Source organism: Paroedura picta, chromosome 6 (assembly GCF_049243985.1).
Source record: "Paroedura picta isolate Pp20150507F chromosome 6, Ppicta_v3.0, whole genome shotgun sequence".
Classification (NCBI taxonomy): domain Eukaryota; kingdom Metazoa; phylum Chordata; class Lepidosauria; order Squamata; family Gekkonidae; genus Paroedura; species Paroedura picta.
Window position 1 is genome coordinate 2,740,144 of NC_135374.1, and position 19,387 is coordinate 2,759,530.

The window sequence follows — 19,387 nt, forward strand, 5'->3', positions numbered from 1 at the left end:
CTTTATTAAATTGCGTCTTGTTCTCATTTGCCCATTTTCCCATTGTGTTTAGATCTTGTTGAACTCTGTCTCTATCATCTGGAGTATTTGCCAGTCCTCCCAATTTGGTGTCATCTGCAAACTTGATGAGTAGTCCCTCCATCCCCTCATCTAGATCATTAATAAATATGTTAAAAAGTACCGGACCAAGCACCGAGCCCTGAGGTACCCCGCTACTCACCTCCTTCCAGTCTGATGAAAAAGTCCAGTCTATACGTATGACTACGTAAAGGCTTTCTCTTTCCCACAATTGCAAATTCCAAAAGCACATTGTCACTACTACCAAGTGTGGACCAAGCCACCTCAAAAGGACAGTAATGCCTCTCCCCTTCCTTCCTTCCTTCCTTCCTTCCTTCCTTCCTTCCTTCCTTCCTTCCTTCCTTCCTTCCTTCCTTCCTTCCTTCCTTCCTTCCTTCCTTCCTTCCTTCCTTCCTTCCTTCCCCCTGTATTTTCCTTCCTTCCTTCCTTCCTTCCTTCCTTCCTTCCTTCCTTCCTTCCTTCCTTCCTTCCTTCTCCCTGTATTTTCCTTCCTTCCTTCCTTCCTGAGGAAGCAGTCAGTGCTTAGCAACCACTTCCTGAGGCAGTGAATTCCACGTGTTCCTGACTCTTTGGGTGAAGACGGACTTCCTTTTCTCCATCCCAAGCCTCCTGCTCCTGAACTGAGTGCCCATGAGTTCTTTTCTTGTGAGATGGCCTCCTTCCTGCCAATCCCTCCTGTTTCACCTTTGCAGAACCTTCATCCTAGTCGGGGAAAAGTCCCTGCAGTTAGAAAGATAGAAGGCAAGGGAGGAAGTTTAGTTTCTCCTTTATCTGATACCCTTCTGAGTGCTGGGATTCTTTCCGTTTTATTTCCTCCCTGATATGCAAAGTTTTCTGTGCTCAGGTATGCAGGTTTACCACCTTCAGTAGGATGTACTTGGGGTACTTGTGGATTGTAAGCTAAACATGAGCAGGCAGTGTGATGCAGCGGTAAAAAAGGCGAATGCCGTTTTGGGCTGTATCAACAGGGGTATCACATCAAAATCACAAGATGTCTACGGCACTGGTCAGACCACACCTGGAGTAACGTGTGCAGTTCTGTGATTCTGTGATGGCTAGTCTCGAGGGGATCTCCTGGATCGACAGGTGAACTCCATACTCCATTAATCCGTTCCCCTGGAGAAGATGGCTGCTTGGGAGGGTGGGCTGCCCAGCATTCTGCTCACCGAGGCCTTCCCCCTTCAGATCTCCAGGGATTTCCCAACCCGGACCTGGCCACCCTAGCACCTTCGTAAATCTAGCCTCGGCACAGAGACGCCCTTGCCCACTGAGGCCGTGCCAGCCACCTCCTTGGGAGGTCCCCCTCTTTCCCCAAATAGCTGCTCACGATTGTGGTTTGCGGAAACGACTTGAGAAACCCAAAATAAAATCAACAAGACAGTGAAAGGGCCTCAGTGAGAACGGAATACAGTCGGTGATTCTCCGATTGCAGTTCAGGAAACCGATGCCCCTCTTCCCCCCCCCCCCCCCCATTCACACTGGAGCAAAACTGTTGCTGGTGCCACTTTTGAGCAAGCTTAAATTAGAAAATGCAGCAAAACCACCAGCGCCGATGTGGCTCAACTGAGGCTGCTGTGGAAAAGCTGCGTCAGCAAAAGGAGCATCCGTCTGTATGTGCTTTCCTGGCCTCGCTGGGGGAGGGAGGGTGGGACGACGTATGTCGCCTTCTGCTTCAGATAGTCTAGTGCTGGGAAGGGGGCAGAAAAGAGCAATGAAATGATTTAAGGCACGGGTAGTCAAACTGCGGCCCTCCAGATGTCCATGGACTACAATTCCCATGAGCCCCTGCCAGCATTTGCTGGCAGGGGCTCATGGGAATTGTAGTCCATGGACATCTGGAGGGCCACAGTTTGACTACCCCTGATTTAAGGGGACCACAGTTGAAGAGGGATGTAGACAAACTGGAGCGTGTCCAGAGGAGGGCAATGTATACCGAGTCACATTGCTGAGTCCTGTTCAATGTGTGGTCTAGTAAGACTCCTAGATCCTTTTTGCACTTGCTACTGACAAGACACGTCTCCCCCATCTTATATTGGTGTATTTGGTTTTTCCTACCTAAATGCAGAACTTTACATTTGTCCCTATTGAACTTCATTTTATTCAGTTTAGCCCACTTCTCGAGCCTGTCAAGATCATCCTGTATTCTGTTGCTGTCTTTTGTTTGCTCCCCCTCCCAGTTTAGGATCGTCTAAACTCCTGATGGCCCCTGGGTTTTGACTATCATGTAATACAGAGTGTTGGACTGGATGGGCCATTGGCCTGAGCCAACAGGGCTTCTTATGTCTGGGGCAGTGATGTTCTGTCTCCTGGGTGCTTGGAGGACAACCATGAGAGTGCTTCTGGAGTTCTGGCCCTGCTGGTGGACCTCCTGATGGCTTCTGGGATTTGGCCAGAGTGTGACTTAGAGTGTTGGACCAGATGAGCCGCTGGCCTGACCCAACAGGGCTTCTCTTAGGTTCTTATGTCTGGTGCAGTGATTCTCTTGCCTTCTTGATGCTTGGGGGCCACAGTGGGAGGGCTCCTGGAGCTCTGGCCCTGCTGGTGGCCCTCCTGATGGCTCCTGGGATTTGTCCATTGTGTGACACAGAGTGTTGGACCAGATGGGCCATTGGCCTGACCCAGAGGGCTTCTTTAACATTCTTATGTCTGGGGCAGTGATGTTCTGTCTCCTGGGTGCTTGGAGGACAACCATGAGAGTGCTTCTGGAGTTCTGGCCCTGCTGATAGACCTCTTGATGGCTCCTGGGATTTGGCCCCTGTGTGACAGAGAGGGTTGGACCGGATGGGCCACTGGCCTGACCCAACAGGGCTTCGCTTCTGGTCTTTCCCCCGGAATGTTTGCAACCAGGGGCTTTGGAAATGTTTTCGAAGCAGGCATTTGTTCTGTTTCTGAGTGTTTTCCAAAAGGGTTTCTTTCTATGGTGGGAGGCAGGGTCTGTCTGGCTCCTTTGCTGGAAGGGTGCATCACCCTGAGCAAGTCTGGAACTGGGCTGAAGTATTGACACCAGACTCCCAAGAATTACGCCTGACCTCCTGGCTACAAAGCTCAGCTCCCTGGAGAAAACGGCTGCTTGGGAGGGTGGGCTCCAGTCTAGGGCCTTGCACCCCACCGAACCCCTGCAGATCTCCCCCAATTTTCCATCCCAGAGGCGTCAACCCTCCCCGTGCAGACTGAAACACTCTGGGGAGACGTGTCCTGAATGTCCAGAGGCTGTTCTAGAGGCTCCCCCACCACCTCCGGCGCTCAACATTAATATGCTAGAAGTCACCGGAATGGTAGTTCTGTAAATTAAGGTCGAATCTGCGTGCCATCCATCGATGCAAGTTGCCAGACCCGATCGTTGTTTCCCAATTCACGCCGACCAAACATTCTGCCGAGGATTTAGGACACTGCCATGAAAAGAGAGGAACTATTTATACATAATAAAAGACTGTTCTCTCTCGCCTATTAATATTAAACAATGCTAAGAGAACACCTCCCTTCGGCATGAATTAATGATGGCACAGGGAGACTAACAAATTATTTCTTGCAGGGGCTGCAGATATTTCTCCCACAAACAATGCCCGAGGCCTGCCTATAATTCACCCGGAGGTTATTGAAATTGGACAGCCCAGCCCATGCCGCCGGGATTGATGGTTCTCCCTCGCACTGCACCAGTGTTTGCGTCAGTCCGGTCGGGGAACAGAGTTCCGCTTACGGTGGAAACGGATCGAGGGCTGCAGGCGCCGGTTTTATTGATGGATCGAAACATTTTACGCGTCACCTTTCTTCGTGGCTCGAGGCGGCTTAGAACCTGAAGGGTGATAGGCTTGCAAACTGCGTGCTGATAAATTCCTGAGAATTGTGAGGGCGGAGCCCAGGGAGGGCGGGGTTTGGGGATGGGAGGGGCCACAGGCTAGTTCCCCTGGAGCAAGGGTAGCCAACCTGTGGTCCTCCAGATGTTCATGGACTACAATTCCCATGAGCCCCCTGCCAGCCTTCGCTGGCAGGGGCTCATGGGAATTGTAGTCCATGAACATCTGGAGGACCACAGGTTGACTACCCCTGCCCTGGAGGAAGTAGAGGGTGGACTCTATTGCATCACATCCTTGCTGAGCTCCATCTCTCCCCCCCCCTCCATTCCCGAAGTCCCAAGCATTTACCAACTCAGATTTGGCAGCTTCACTGCCTTCCTACCCCACAGTATAATCCCAATAGACTATTATTACTACTACTACTACTACTACTACTACTACTACTACTACTACTACTTCAATTTATAGCCCGCCACTCCCCTTCGTGGCAGATAACAACATATTCGTGGCAGGTTCGTGGCAGATAACAACACTTTTCAACTTTTCGAATAAAGGTTTGTTGCAGATAACAACATATAAAAACCCATAAAACCCCAAATACATAAAAACATCCTGCAAAAACAAATCGCATTGCAAGCCGTTTGAGAAGTCTTAAAAAAAAAACCAACAAATGCAATGTCTAAAAAGCGGCTTAAGAGCCTCTTGTGGCGCAGAGTGGTAAGGCAGCAGACATGCAGTCTGAAAGCTCTGCCCGTGAGGCTGGGAGTTCAGTCCCAGCAGCCGGCTCAAGGTTGACTCAGCCTTCCATCCTTCCGAGGTCGGTGAAATGAGGACCCAGCTTGCTGGGGGGTAAACGGTCATGACTGGGGAAGGCACTGGCAAACCACCCCGTATTGAGTCTGCCAAGAAAACGCTGGAGGGCGTCACCCCAAGGGTCAGACATGACTCGGTGCTTGCACAGGGGATACCTTTACCTTTACCTTTACCTTAAAAAGCGGCTTGTGAATAAAGCTCCGCATTTTCACGCTACAATTGGAGTGTAGCAAGATGTGAAACCAGTTTCTTTCCGGATGCCGATCGAAGGCCAGTTTTGTTTCCCCCTGATTTTCCGTTTTATATTTCTTTAGTAAACTTGTGTCCGGTGTTTTCTTTTGCATTTTCTGAATGGTTTTGTAGGTTTTCTGCTGACACATGGCTTACTCAGCATCAGCTAGTGCGGAGATCAACTGGAATTGAAAATGATCCCCAGGCAACAGAGGTCTTAGAAACCTAGAATCCTAGAGCTGGAAAGGACCTCCGGGGTCATCTAGTCCAACCCCCTGCACTAGGCAGGACACTCACAATGCAGGAAATGTACAGCTCACCTCTGGACTACTGAAATCAGTTCTCATGGAGAAATCAGATGCTTTGGGAGGGGGGACTGTATGGCACTGAACCCCATGGGAGTCCCTCTCCTCTCCTGGCTCCCCAAATCTGCAGGCATTCCTAAATTGAATGTAGCAACTCCACCCCTGCTGAGGAGGACATAATTAGCACTGCCAGCTCCAAGTTGGGAGATTCCTGGGCATCTGGGAGTGAAGTCTGGGGACAGCAGGGTTTGTGGAGGGGAGGGGAAGGGTAGGATATAAATATGAGACCACTACCCCCCAGCTGCCATTGTGTCCAGGGGGGACTGGTTCTCTTAGATCTCCAGGCCCCATCTGGAAGGTGGCAGCCCTAACTAGCAATAGAGTAGATCCAAATGGGGAGCTGTGTTAGTTGGTCTGTAGCAGTAGAAAAGAGCCAGAGTCCAGGAGCACCTTCAAGACTGACAAAATGTCAGAAGAAGAAGGAAGAAGAAGAAAAAAATTACCATACTTTTCACTGCCCAAAAGGGACTTCAAGTGGCTGGTGAGGCCAAGAGAGCTCTGAGAGAAACTGCTCCGTGAGAACTGCTTTAACAGGACGTTGACTAGCTCAAGGTCACCCAGCTGCATGTGGAGGAGCGGGGAATCAAACCAGATGAGAAGCTGCCGCTCTTAACTCCAGCATCAAGCTGACTCTGTGGGGCCTTCCATGGGGATAGATCCAGCCGGGTGAGTCTGTCCAGCAGCAAAAAAGAGCCAGAGTCCAGGAGCACCTTCAAGTCTTGCAAAATGTGCGGCAGGGGAGGGGCTTTCAGGAGTCCCTGCGCACACAAGCTCCTCTCCTGCCACCCATTTTCTTGATCTGAATTATTGCTCCTGAATTATTGCCGCTTTCTCCTGCCGCCATACTGCTCTTGACTATCTTAGCCGGAGTAGAGTTTAACTTTGGCTGTCATTCTTGCGACAACTTTTATCCAAAGTCCTACAAGGTGTTTTCCCTTTAATTCTTGACAGGCCCAAAGAGAAAGTCTCATTTATGCATTGTACATCATTAAAGATTTATTGTCATGCCAGGAAGGGTCATTAACGGATGGGCCTGACAGGAGCCCAGGCAGATCTTAAGGTTAATGAGATCATGAACACAGGAAATGGGAACACCCACGCCAGGACATTGCAAGCGAATGTTTCCATGGTGGGCTCTCCATCTTGGGAGATTTTTAAGCAGGGGCTGGAGAGCCATCTGACAGAGTGGCTGATTCTGTGAAGGCTCAAGGGGGTGGCAGGTGATAGTGGGTGAGCGAGAGGGTTGTGTCCTGCACAGTGCAGGGGGTTGGACTAGATGGCCCAGGAGGTCCCTTCCAACTCTATGATTCTATGATTCTAAATTCCGTCTAAACCTCTGGAAGAAGTTCCTGACAGTCAGAGCGGTTTCTCAGTGGAACAGGCTTCCTCGGGAGGTGGTGGGTTCTCCATCTTTGGAAATTTTTAAACAGAGGCTGGAGAGCCATCTGACGGAGAGGCTGATTCTGTGAAGGTTCAAGGGGGTGGCAGGTGACAGTGGGTGAGCGAGAGGGTTGTGAGTGTCCTGCATAGTGCAGGGGGTCGGACTAGATGACCCAGAAGGTCCCCTCCAACTCTATGATTTTATGATACCCGAGCGTTTATTGCACTGGTTTACATGACAGTGAATGAAGGGTTGAAAAGTGAAAGAGAGCCTCTTCTGATGACCAGAACTTGCAGTGGCTACAAAGGGAGCTGAGAATACACCCCCCCCCCCAGGCACCTTCATCTGGCTTCTGAGGGTCCTACCAAATTTTGGTCAAGGGCTGGTTGACTTTTGGCTGGAAGTTAACTGGAGTCATGGCAAATTATTATAGCATCCTGTGGGGGAAGGGAGGAAAAGAAAAAAGTGGGGACCCCTCAATGGAGCTGAGAGATGTAATCTTGCAGAGACCCCCCCCCCCTTCCCTTTATGCTGGCCTGTGGAAGGAAGTGACGTCATTGGTTTTCCCAAGTAGCCCTTCTCTGTGAAGAGGGATCTACGTCCATCCCCTTCTCCCTGAGTCGGGGCGTTGAGAAATTTCTGATGTTTATTGTTGTGATCATAGCTTTTTATATTTTAGTTCCCTTTCAGATTTAATAATAGGGTCAAGGTTTATGGCACAAACCAAAACTGGGAGATTGTCTATACTGCCCTTCAAAGCCAGCAGGTTCCCCCCTCATTAAAATCATCTCCTGCCTTTCTCTTGGAAAAGAGGGACTTAGGTAAGGATGTGTGTATGTGGGTATGGGGCCACCATGTGCTTTGTTAACAGGCAATCTCTTCTTGGACTCTAGACATGCACACACACTCCCCACTGAAAGCAAGAACAGATCTGTCAGAGAATTCAGTGGGGTATCTTGGGCCCACCCCCCAAAGCAGCCATTTTCTCCAGGGGAACCGATATCAATTGTCCAGAGAGCAGCCGGGTACAATGCCATGGAGACCTGGTTGTGGAACAGGGCCATGAGCTTCCAGCCACTGCTTGAAGACCCCCAGTGAGGGGGAGCTCCCCACCTCCTGAGGCAGCCCATTCCATGGCTGAACTAGACTCCTAGAATCCTAGAGTGGGAAGGGTCCATAAAGGCCATCTAGTCCCACCCCCTGCTCAGTGCAGGATCAGCCTCTAGCATCCAGGAGAAGGATCTGTCCAGCCGCTGCTTGAAGACGGCCAGTGAGGGGGAGCTCCCCACCTCCTGAGTCAGCCCATTCCATTGCTGAACTAGATTCCTAGATTCCCAGAGTGGGAAGGGGCCATGGAGGCCATCCAGTCCCACCCCCTGCTCAGTGCAGGGTCAGCCTCTAGCATCCAGGAGAAGGATCTGTCCAGCCGCTGCTTGAAGACCGCCAGTGAGGGGGAGCTCCCCACCTCCTGAGGCAGCCCATCCCACGGCTGAACTAGACTCCTAGGATCCTAGAGTGGGAAGGGTCCATGGAGGCCATCTAGTCCACCCCCTGCTCAGTGCAGAGAGCCAGTTTGGTGTAGTGGTTAGGAGTGCGGACTTCTAATCTGGCATGCTGGGTTCGATTCTGCGCTCCCCCACATGCAACCAGCTGGGTGACCTTGGGCTCTCCACGGCACTGATAAAACTGTTCTGACCGGGCAGTGATATCAGGGCTCTCTCAGCCTCACCCACCCCACAGGGTGTCTGTTGTGGGGAGAGGAATGGGAAGGCGACTGTAAGCCGCTTTGAGCCTCCTTCGGGTAGGGAAAAGCGGCATATAAGAACCAACTCTTCTTCTTCTTCTACTACTTTTTGACGTGCCATATATGTGTGTGTGTATACTTTTCTACTGTCCATAATCCTATGCATTTAAACCCTTGCTATTATGGTGGTCAATCTTCAGACAGGGCCTGGGATTCTCCTAGGATGCCAGCCTCCAAGAGGGACCTGGGGGTCCCCAGAATTACAGCACATCTCCACGCTGCAGAGATCATTTACCCTGAAGAAAATGGAAGGTGTAGAGCAGGGGCAGTCAAACTGCGGCCCTCCAGATGTCCATGGACTCCAATTCCCAGGAGCCCCTGCCAGCGAATGCTGGCAGGGGCTCCTGGGAATTGGAGTCCATGGACATCTGGAGGGCCGCAGTTTGACTACCCCTGGTGTAGAGGGTGGACACTGCAGCATTGTACCCCCCTGAAGTACCTTCCATCCCTAAACTCCACCCCTAAAATCTCCAGGTGTTTCCCAACCTGGATCTGGCAACCCTACTCTCTATCCCCCACTGGTGGCCAGGGAGGGGATTGGCAATTCTAGATTCTCCAGGAACTACAACTAGACTGTACGGATCAGTTTCCCTTGAGAAAATTGGAGGTCTTCAAGCAGCGGCTGGACAGATCCTTCTCCTGGATGCTTGAGGCTGATCCTGCCCTGAGCAGGGGGTGGACTAGATGGCCTGCATGGCCCCTTCCCACTCTAGGATTCTAGGAGTCTAGTTCAGCTGTGGAAGGGGCTGCCTAAGGAGGTGGGGAGCTCCCCCTCACTGGCCGTCTTCAAACAGCGGCTGGACAGATCCTTCTCCTGGATGCTTGAGGCTGATCCTGCCCTGAGCAGGGGGGGTGGGACTAGATGGCCTCTATGGCCCCTTCCCCCTCTAGGATTCTAGGAGTCTAGTTCAGCTGTGGAAGGGGCTGCCTAAGGAGGTGGGGAGCTCCCCCTCACTGGCCGTCTTCAAACAGCGGCTGGACAGATCCTTCTCCTGGATGCTGGAGGCTGATCCTGCACTGAGCAGGGGGTGGGACTAGATGGCCTCTATGGCCCCTTCCCACTCTAGGATTCTAGGAGTCTAGTTTAATACAGTTCCTCATTTGGTGGTGACCGCCAACCATAAAATTAGGCAAGTAGTTAAAGCACAGGAGAGGCAGATCACTGTTCAAATTCTGATTGGGGTGAATCTTCGCCAGATCCTTACTGCGTTCCGTTTACTCACATTGTTTTTACGATTTTCACACTGCCTCTTTCAGTTTTGTTGTCGCAGCAAAAAACATTGTCTGGTGGCATTTTTATGGCAAGCCTTTATTAAGTTGCCAGAAGCCTCTTCTAAAAAATATCACGGGAATTCCTTCTGCCATCTAGGCAGAGGGAGACGAGAGATTCTCACCCTCTCCTTGATGTTTTGGGAGGGAGAGCTCGATCTGTCACCGCGCTATTTCTTTATCCATCCTCTTTTGGACAATTCATATGGGGGGAAATGCCATCTCACCTCCTCGAAGGACGCAAGGGTTAGTCTAAGTTGGAAAAGGAGAAGACAGAAAGAAGATTGATTCTTGCTTGATAAACAGGGAGATGATATAATGAGGAGCTAAATTTGTTTTGGAAATAGCAATACAGCAGTGTTCCGGTAACAAATTCATGTGAGACCCGCTAAATGTATCTTTTGCCCTCTGAAAGACTACTGGGAGAGACCGGGGTGCAAAATGCACATGTCATTGTCCCTTTCTTTGGATGGTTAATTGTTTGGGGGGGTTTAAGGCTGGATCGAAACTCTGCAGACTAGCTAATTACCTGACCAGGAGTTGCATTCTTCACATGAAGAGCGAGAGCAAGGTTTTTTAGAATCATAGAGTTGGAAGGGGCCATACAGGCCATCTTTTCTTTCTTTTTTGCTTGTGTGAAATCTAGGGTTGCCAACTCCAGGTCATGAGATTCCTGGAGATTTAGGGGTCTGAGCTTGTGGGGTGTGGGGTTTGGGAAGAGAAGGGACCTAAAGAGTACAATGTCATAGAAGCCACCCTGAAAAAGCAACCATTTTCTCCAGGGGAACTGATCTCTGTCCTGAAATCATAGAATCATAGAGTTGGAAGGGGCCATACAGGCCATCTAGTCCACCCCCCTGCTCAACGCAGGATCAGCCCTAAGCATCCTAAAGCATCCAAGAAAAGTGTGTATCCAGCCTTTGCTTGAAGACTGCCAGTGAGGGGGAGCTCACCACCTCCTGAGGCAGCCTATTCCACTGCTGAACTACTCTGACTGTGAAAATGTTTTTCCTGATATCTAGCCTATATCGTTGTACTTGTAAATCAGATGCAATTCCAGGAGCTGTCCAGGTTTTTTGGGGGAAATTCAGTGCAATTGCCTTTTCATTCCTTTCTCCTGTTGTTGTTATTTTAATCGGTTTGGAAGGCCCCTGGCAGCAGCCTGGTGTTTCTTTCTCGCCCGCCAGCTGGGAAGCATTTTGGAGAGGTCAGTTGGCAAGACTGACCTTGCTTGCCCCTGGCTGCCAGGCGGAACGATGCCTGTTTCTGTGTCCATCTAGCCCAGCTTTTCTCGACTTTTTGACCACTAGGTAAAGGTAAAGGTATCCCCTGTGCAAACACCAGGTCATGTCTGACCCTTGGGGTGACGCCCTCCAGCGTTTTCATGGCAGACTCAATACGGGGTGGTTTGCTAGGGCCTTCCCCAGTCATTACCGCTTACCCCCCAGCAAGCAAGCTGGGTCCTCATTTTACCGACCTCGGGAGGATGGAAGGCTGAGTCAACCTTGAGCCAGCTGCTGGGATTGAACTCCCAGCCTCATGGGCAAAGCTTTCAGACTGCATGTCTGCTGCCTTACCACTCTGCGCCACAAGAGGTTCTTTTTGACCACTAGGAACCCCCCAAAACATCCTACAGCAGTGGTTCTCAGCCTGGGGGTCGGGACCCCTTTGGGGGTCGAATGGCCCCTTCACAGGGGTCGCAGCAGGGCCCTGGCATCGCTCCGCTTCCATTTCATTCCTACAGCAGCCTTGTGGGGTAGATCGAGAGAACGTTTGTCTGTCTGGAGCAGTGGAAAAGAGCGAGATGGGCATGGTGGGAGAAGAGGCAGGACTGAACTGAGAAACCCCAGAAAAAAAACAATCATGAACAAGGGCTGGTTTGGCAGGGAATTATCATGTGGCTGAGTGTGGGTGCTGTGACACAGTTTACTAATGTAACAGGATTAACTTTTGTTTATATATTCCCACTGTCATGATGGTCAGTTCTTAGTCTGAGGAAGAGTGCTTGCACTCGAAAGCTCACGCCTTGAATCTTGGTCTTAAAGGTGCCACTGGTCTCTGATTTTAAAGGATCTTCATGCCATGGGTCAGTTTTGGTTTAATTTCTGTGAAAGAACCCTTGCCTAATTTTATGGTTGGTGGTCACCACCAAATGAGGAACTGTATTAAAGAGCCGCAGCATTAGGAAGGTTGAGAAGGTTGCTTTAGGATGCTTAGGGCTGATCCTGCGTTGAGCAGGGGGTTGGACTAGATGGCCTATATGGCCCCTTCCAACTCTATGATTCTATGATTCTAGTTCAGCGGTGGAATAGGCTGCCTAAGGAGGTGGTGAGCTCCCCCTCACTGGCAGTCTTCAAGCAAGGGCTGGAGACACACTTTTCTTGGATGCTTTAGGATGCTTAGGGCTGATCCTGCGTTGAGCAGGGGGTTGGACTAGATGGCCTGCATGACCCCTTCCAACTCTATGATTCTATGATTCTATGAGAACCACTGGCCTACAGGCCTCGAGAAACCCCAGAAGGGGCACGATCGTGCAGCATATAGTTTGGAAAGCACAGCTGTGGACATGCCCACCCGTACGGTGGGGTCTGCAAAGGGGAGCTGTTCCTTTGCCTGGTGTACGTTTGTTATTGGACTGTGGTGTGAGTTTGCCATGAAGGGTGACCACAGGTGAGACGGCACTAAAAAGGGTTGCAGATGCACCAGGACAGGAGCATCCTAAATCCAATCAAGGACGTAAGACAGTAAGAGAAGCCGTACTGGATGAGGCCAACAGCCCATCCAGCCCAATGCTCTGTGTCACACAGGGGCCAAAATCCAGGTGACGCTGCTGGCCAAGAGCAATGGGGCTCAGTGCTGAAGGGGCCCCTTGGCTCTGCTTGAAAGTAGCCAAGTTGCTCTGCAGTAGAACAACAAGATTCGAGACTGATAAGGTTTGGGGGATTATGCATGTCCAGGAACCGAAGTTACCCTGGTGGGAACGTCCTAGAAGAAGCTGTGATTTTATTTTTCAGTCTAATCTGACCTTGAAGATTACAACAATTAAAAAAAAGTGAGAGAACATTTAATTCTTCCAGGGAATTCCGCAGCTGAGGAGTCCCACTCCCCAAACAGAGAAGCTTCAAGGGGAGATTTCATTGTGATTCTGCTGAATGGAACTTCATTCACAAATTCAAAACAATGGGGAGAAGAGGGACGTAGGATTCTTATCTTGCTAAGGATGCTAATTTTCTTCCCCATAGCCCTTCTCCTCTGTTCTCATCAAGCTGATTTAATGTCCATTGTACCTCTGCATCCTTACTCCTTTCTTGAGGACATCCCTTCCCCCTTCTGAACAGGACACAAGGACTTTGGGATCTCTGTTCTAACTTGCATCTGACGAAGGGAGCTTTGACGCTTTCTGGAAGCTTGTATTCTGATGGCCTATGTGCCTTGCTTCAGTTCAAAACACAGAGAAATTCCGTTTAAGCAGAACGTAGCTTTTATTGCAACAAGAGGCAGTTCAAGGCAGCAGAACAGCTAAGAGACCTGCCCAAAACACTACAGTGTTAGCTTTTAGAGCATGTGGTCAACACCTTCTGGAGCATGTGCAAGTTACCTCTTCACTATACAAATTCTATGCATGGGTCTATGCCCCGCAACCCCTGCAGCAAAGATTATTGGCCATTTTACAAGGTTGGCCCGCACACAACTGCACAATAGTTCATTTCACCTTTCTTCTCTACTCCATTATCGGCTTCATCCTGGAACTAGCTTACGTTGCACGTTTGCTGAAAGCTGCCTGCTCAAGCTGCACGTTGTGATTTGCGACAGCTGCAATCTTGGCTGGCGTCTAGCAGATGTTGCCACCTTGAGCTTCTCCCGCCTAACCCCGACAGCATCTCAACGGACCCCTTCTGCTCCACCTGTTGTCCTTCCTTACGCTCCTTGAAGCCATCTAAGATGGCTGAAAACCCAAAACAGCTCCCCTCTGGCCGGTCACATCAGGATTCGAATCCAGCCCTTGTTACGGCGAGGACGGATCAGGGTGCGCAAAAACTCCTGGAGCGTTCTGGCCGTTGCTATATGGATGTTGTAAGAATGGGGTAAGTTTGGAGTATAACTGGGGAGGAACTTTCGGTCCTGAATTTTTTATTTAAGAGAAAAGAAAAGAGAAAAAAAAGCCAATCAGCAGAAGCTGCAGGACTGATTTACGGGCACTTCTAGCGAAGGAGCCCAAAATTACAGCCAAGATAAATCTGCAGGGCTGCACCAAACATTCTTCATCTGAATAGCGCAGGGTGATTTATGTACAAATGCTAGGTAATTAAGCCTTGCTGGAAGCATTCCTCCCCTTCTTAATTGTTTTTGCGCAAGTCATTTGGTGATATTTGCACAGCTAATTTGATTACCTCAATGAGTGGGTGTTTGCCCAGAATACTGAAGCTGCCAGGGCTCCTCAAGAGGAGCCCTCCCCCCACTAAGGTTCTGTTTGGGAAAAGATGGTACCTGAAATGGGTAAAAAAGATGCAGAAAAACTATTTTGCTATGGTTGATGGGGTGAGGGGATACCAGCTTTAAAGGCACATGACGACGATGATGATGATTAAATTTATTCCCCACCACTCCCGGATCCGGCTCGTGGCGGGTTGCAGATGTCCAATAAAAGCCCGCTAAAACCCCCATTAAAGGGACACAAAACCCAAGACATAAAATCACAAGAAAAGAGAACATGGCGGAGTATTACCCCACCCGACCCTACCTCTAGAGGGGGGGAGGAAGGAGAGTTTAGATGGCTCAGGTTGTTGCTTGACACCAGAGGGGGGGGGTCCCCTCGATCTTCCTCACCGACCCCAGCCTCAGCCATAGACCTGGCGGAAGAGCTTCGTTTTGCAGGCCCTGCGAAATGCCAAAAGGTTTAAAACATAGGTCTTTAAAAAAAAACCCCAAAACCTTCCAATGTTTTGAAATAGTGAAACAAAAGATGGATGTAAGAGCAACCCAGACCTTGTGGGTTCACTCTGGTGGATTCTGGATCAGGCAGCAGACTGTCTCCAGCAGTTGCCGGCCACTTGTTGTGTCCTAGAACCCCTGAAGGCACCAAGATATGGGTCCCCTTCCACGGAGACAGATCGAGTTGGGTAGGCTGTGTGAGTTTGTCTGCAGCAGCAGACAAGAACAAGAGTCCAGGAGCCACTCTAGGACTAACAAACTTTGTGGTTGGGAATGAATGTCTTCAGACAAAAGCTAGAATGTGGGTCCTTCTGTCATACCCCAAGGCTGATGGATTCCCACTGACATTTTATCTAAGAAGCTCCCCACTAAATTGTATAATAAAGCTCAGGTTGGGTGCAAATAACTCACTCCCTACCTGATTGGCCCTCCCTGGGGGTGTGCTGCCAAGAGGGAGAAAGCACTGTCACAATAAGGGCCAATCAGTTCAGATTGCATGCAGAGAGAGAGAGAGAGCACTGATTGGCCTTCTGGGGGAGGGGTGGGGTGTTGCTAATACAGAGACAGCACTGTCCCAATGGAGGCTAATCAGCTCAAATTACATGCAGACAGGGAGAAAGCACTGTGCCAATGAGTGCCAATCAGTTCAAATTGAGTGCTGCTGACAACTCACTCCCTACATGACTGGCCCTGGGGAAGGGGGTATTTCTGCCAATAGGGAAACTCTTCCAATTAGGGCCAATCATGGGGCTTATTTGTGCTCCTTTTCCTGCTGCTTGCTGGGTGGGAGAGGTGTTGGCCTCTCTCAAAGTTCCAGCTGCTGGTGAGTTGCCCCATGGCTAAGGAGAGGAAGACAACAGCTTCTTTTGCCTCCTGTGTTAGTCTGAGGTTTCAGGCAACCTAGTCCAACCCCCTGCTCAATGCAGGATCAGCCCAGAGCATCCTAAAGCATCCAAGAAAAGTGTGTATCCAACCTTTGCTTGAAGACGGCCAGTGAGGGGGAGCTCACCACCTCCTTAGGCAGCCTATTCCACTGCTGAACTACTCTGGCTGTGAACATTTTTTCCTGATATCTAGCCTGTATCGTTGTTAACCTATATCGTTCAGTTTAACATTGAGTCTATCCAGGACTGGGGCAATTATTTCAGCTTTCCTGAGAATCTGTTGTTAGCACTTTGGCTGCGAAGTTGCTGACTTGTGGAAAGTAACCCCAGATCTGTCCTGGCCTATTTATAAAGTCTGTGGTTGTAGCTTTTTCCGCCAAATCCTCAAGTTTCTTATCGGAAGCACTCGAGCATCAGGAAATCTGAGCTATGCGCCCAGGGGTTGCTTTCTCAAAAGGTCATTCTCGGACACTGGGGAGATACTCTATTTATTTTTGAGATTTCTAACCTGCCGGGGACAGGGGACCACAAACAGATTTGCACCCGCAGAGCGCAAGGCACTGGGTGGGGGCAATAAAGTGATAACCCATACAGAAAGGACATGCAGTAATGGGTTTAAACTACAAGTACAACGATATAGGCTAGATATCAGGGGGAAAAAATTCACCGTCAGTAGTTCAGCTGCCTAAGGAGGTGGTGAGCTCCCCCTCACTGGCAGTCTTCAAGCAAAGGTTGGATGCACACTTTTCTTGGATGCTTTAGGATGCTCTGGGCTGATCCTGCGTTGAGCAGGGGGTTGGACTAGATGGCCTCTATGGCCCCTTCCAACTCTATGATTCTGTGACACTTATAGGTCCAAGAGACTCTGTTGCTACTTGCATAAGAGGCCATGAAAACTATTTGCCGTTATCAGCTTGGAACTCCTGCATCTCATGTTCTTGAATTTCTGCCTTCCGTTCATTTGTCGTCTCCCCTCCCCCGCCCCTCCCGAGAGCCACAGAAACATCACAGCTCAATCCAGTTCTGCTTGTCTTGACAAGATCAAGCTTGACAACAGAAATGGAACCCAAATTGTATTAGCCCTTCAATTTCCCCTTTCTCGGGGGAATCGGAATGACAGAGAAAACAAACCAGCCATTCAAGGCGTCCCTCGTTCCCAATTAACATTTGAGCCTGGGATGTTTTTAGATGTGGCTTTAATATAAACTGACTTGATCTCTCGGATAGCTCTGCAGGCATACATACATTTTGAGGATGTGTACCTGCTAGATCAGGGCTGTTGTCAATCTAGCCCAGCTTCCCATTTCACACGGTGGCCAAACCTGTTCCTGGAGATCCAGCAGGAGGGCAAAGACGCTGGGGCCTTCATAAGAACCTCAGGAGAGCCCTGCTCGATCAGACCAACAGTCCATCTAGTACGGAGCTGGTTTGCTGGGAGGGTGGAATGAAAATCATATCAATAACTCAGTTTAATAAATAGTCCAGCATCCTGTTTCTCACAGCGGTCAACCAGCTCCTCTGGACTGGAGGAACAACATCAGGGCAGAGTGGCCAAGATAAGAACCTCAGAAGAGCCCTGCTGGGTCAGACCAGGGAGGGTCCCTCCAGTCCAGCCTCCCGTCTCACCCAGGGGCCGGCCAGTTCCTCTGCAGGGCCAGCAACAGGACCTAACTCATTTGAACCTCGGAAGAGCCAGGACTGCTGGGTCAGGCCAGTGAAGGTCCATCCACTCCATCATCCTGTTCCACACAATGGTCAACCAGTTCCTCTGGAGGGCCAACAACAGAGCGTGGAACCCAAGGCCTTCCACTACTGACACTGTGATTCAGAGGTTGACTGCTGTTGAACATGGCGGTTCTCTTTTTTGTACAGGCTAGGAACTACTGATGGACCTGGCTTCTAAGGGCCTGACATGCAAATGCATCATCATGACGCTCTGATTGTTCATTTCATTAGAACAAAAGTGATTTTGGCAAAAGGGTGAATTTGCACTAAGGCGGATCAGCTTTATTAACATGGTCAAAAAACAGCAAATTACTTTTGATTACATGATTATTAACATACATCAAATAAAAATGGATAAGTTGATGCTAGAGTATAAAAAATACAGCAACAAGGGAATTCCCCGTTTTGTTGAAGTAAAGCGTTTCGCTTTTCTAAATGCTAAGAAGCAAAATTTGGCAAGTGCATTTGAAATCACCTTTGTCCTGTCGCCCCAAAGGAATTTTAGCAGGCACCCCTCTGCGTATTTCAGGTAGTTATCCAAGGGCTTAAAGCAGGGGTAGTCAAACTGCGGCCCTCCAGATGTCCATGGACTACGATTCCCAGGAGCCCCTGCCAGCAAATGGCTTAAAGCAAGGAGGGGTGTGCATTATCAGCACATTTCTTTCCACTTTTCCACTGAGAGCCAGTTTGGTGTAGTGGTTAGGAGTGCAGACTTCTAATCTGGCATGCTGGGTTCGATTCTGCGCTCCCCCACATGCAGCCAGCTGGGTGACCTTGGGCTCGCCACGGCACTGATAAAGCTGTTCTGACCGAGCAGGAATATCAGGGCTCTCTCAGCCTCACCCACCCCACAGGGTGTCTGTTGTGGGGAGAGGAATGGGAAGGCGACTGTAAGCCGCTTTGAGCCTCCTTCGGGTAGGGAAAAGCGGCATATAAGAACCAACTCTTCTCTTCTTCTTCTTCATATAATGCACTATGGGACATGGAGGAGGAGGAGGAGGAGGAGGAGGAGGGTGTGCGTGCGTGCTTAACCCTTTCCCTGCTAGCTACACAGAATTCCAGAAGGCAGCGTCTCATGGTGTGAAGAATGATGGACACTTAGTGGTCTCGGTGAATAGTTTTGTTGGTGTTGCTGTTGCTGTATCTGCCCAGCAGCCTCTTTGGGGCCGTCATTGAATGTCTGCACTCCGTGGATGACCTCTTGACATTAAAAAGGCACCGTTTCTTTTTTTGCAGAGGCTGAAAGAGCGGCTGGAACGATGTCCGCCGAAACGCAAGAAGTATCCTGCGTGAACCCCTTTCGCTCCGTCAAGGTATGTTTTCTGGAGCGCTTCCTGATTCCCGCCCCCTGGAAGAAAAGAACTTCGGCTTTGCACAAAAGACCTCCTCCCGACTCCCTCCCCTGCTTGCAAAGAAATGCTTTTTATAAAGCTTTTCCGGTTAAGGCCAAACGGAGGCTGAGAGAGAGAAAAGCAAACTTTAGGAGAAAATAGCACAAGGAGTCAGCTTTGAAATGCCCACAGGGCAGGCTTTGGAAGGCTCATCCTTTCAGTCTCCTCACCTCCCACCAACCCATTCCTGCCGGCTGCATGAGCTGGAGGTGCCATTCATACAGAACTGCCTCAACGCCTAGAATTTGCATAGAGTGCTCAGGGTTGCCAGCCTCCAAATGGCAGGCTGGCAATCTTCATCCCCAACTGGTCTACAGGCAACAGAGATCAGATCACCTGGGGGAAAATGGCTGCTTTGAAGGGGCTCTAGGTTATTGTACCCCTGCCTGAGGTCTTTTCCCTCCTCAGGCCCCGCCCCTCAAATCCCCCGATTGCGCCAGACTGGATTCGTTGGGGGCCAGTTCGGCCTCTGTTTCCGGTCCACGAGCCAATCAGGTTGCTGTGCGCGTCCTGATTGGCCTGTGGACTGGAAACAGAGGCCGGACTGGCACCGCCCAGGAGCCCACTGCTCAAATATTATAACAGCAGCTAAATGTTAAAGATACTACTCCAGTCAAAATGAATTCTTCAAACATTTACAGGGTCTTGTGAGCAGCATGTTTTTTTCCCTTGCCTGCCCACCTGGAGGCTGGCAACTCTATGGGAAAGAGTCCCCCCCGG

The 19,387-nt window shown here is 50.1% G+C and overlaps 1 protein-coding gene across 2 annotated transcripts in view; it reads left to right on the forward strand.

Moving 5' to 3' along the window:
* The window catches only part of SLCO2B1 (solute carrier organic anion transporter family member 2B1), a 53,270-nt gene that overhangs the window by 1,671 nt on the left and 32,212 nt on the right, over positions 1–19,387 (forward strand). For both annotated transcript variants that reach the window (XM_077341162.1, XM_077341163.1), the window contains exon 2: positions 18,513–18,589. In XM_077341162.1, the coding sequence (XP_077197277.1) occupies positions 18,536–18,589 (54 nt within the window). In that variant the 5' untranslated portion in view covers positions 18,513–18,535. The remainder of the gene's footprint in view (positions 1–18,512; positions 18,590–19,387) is intronic.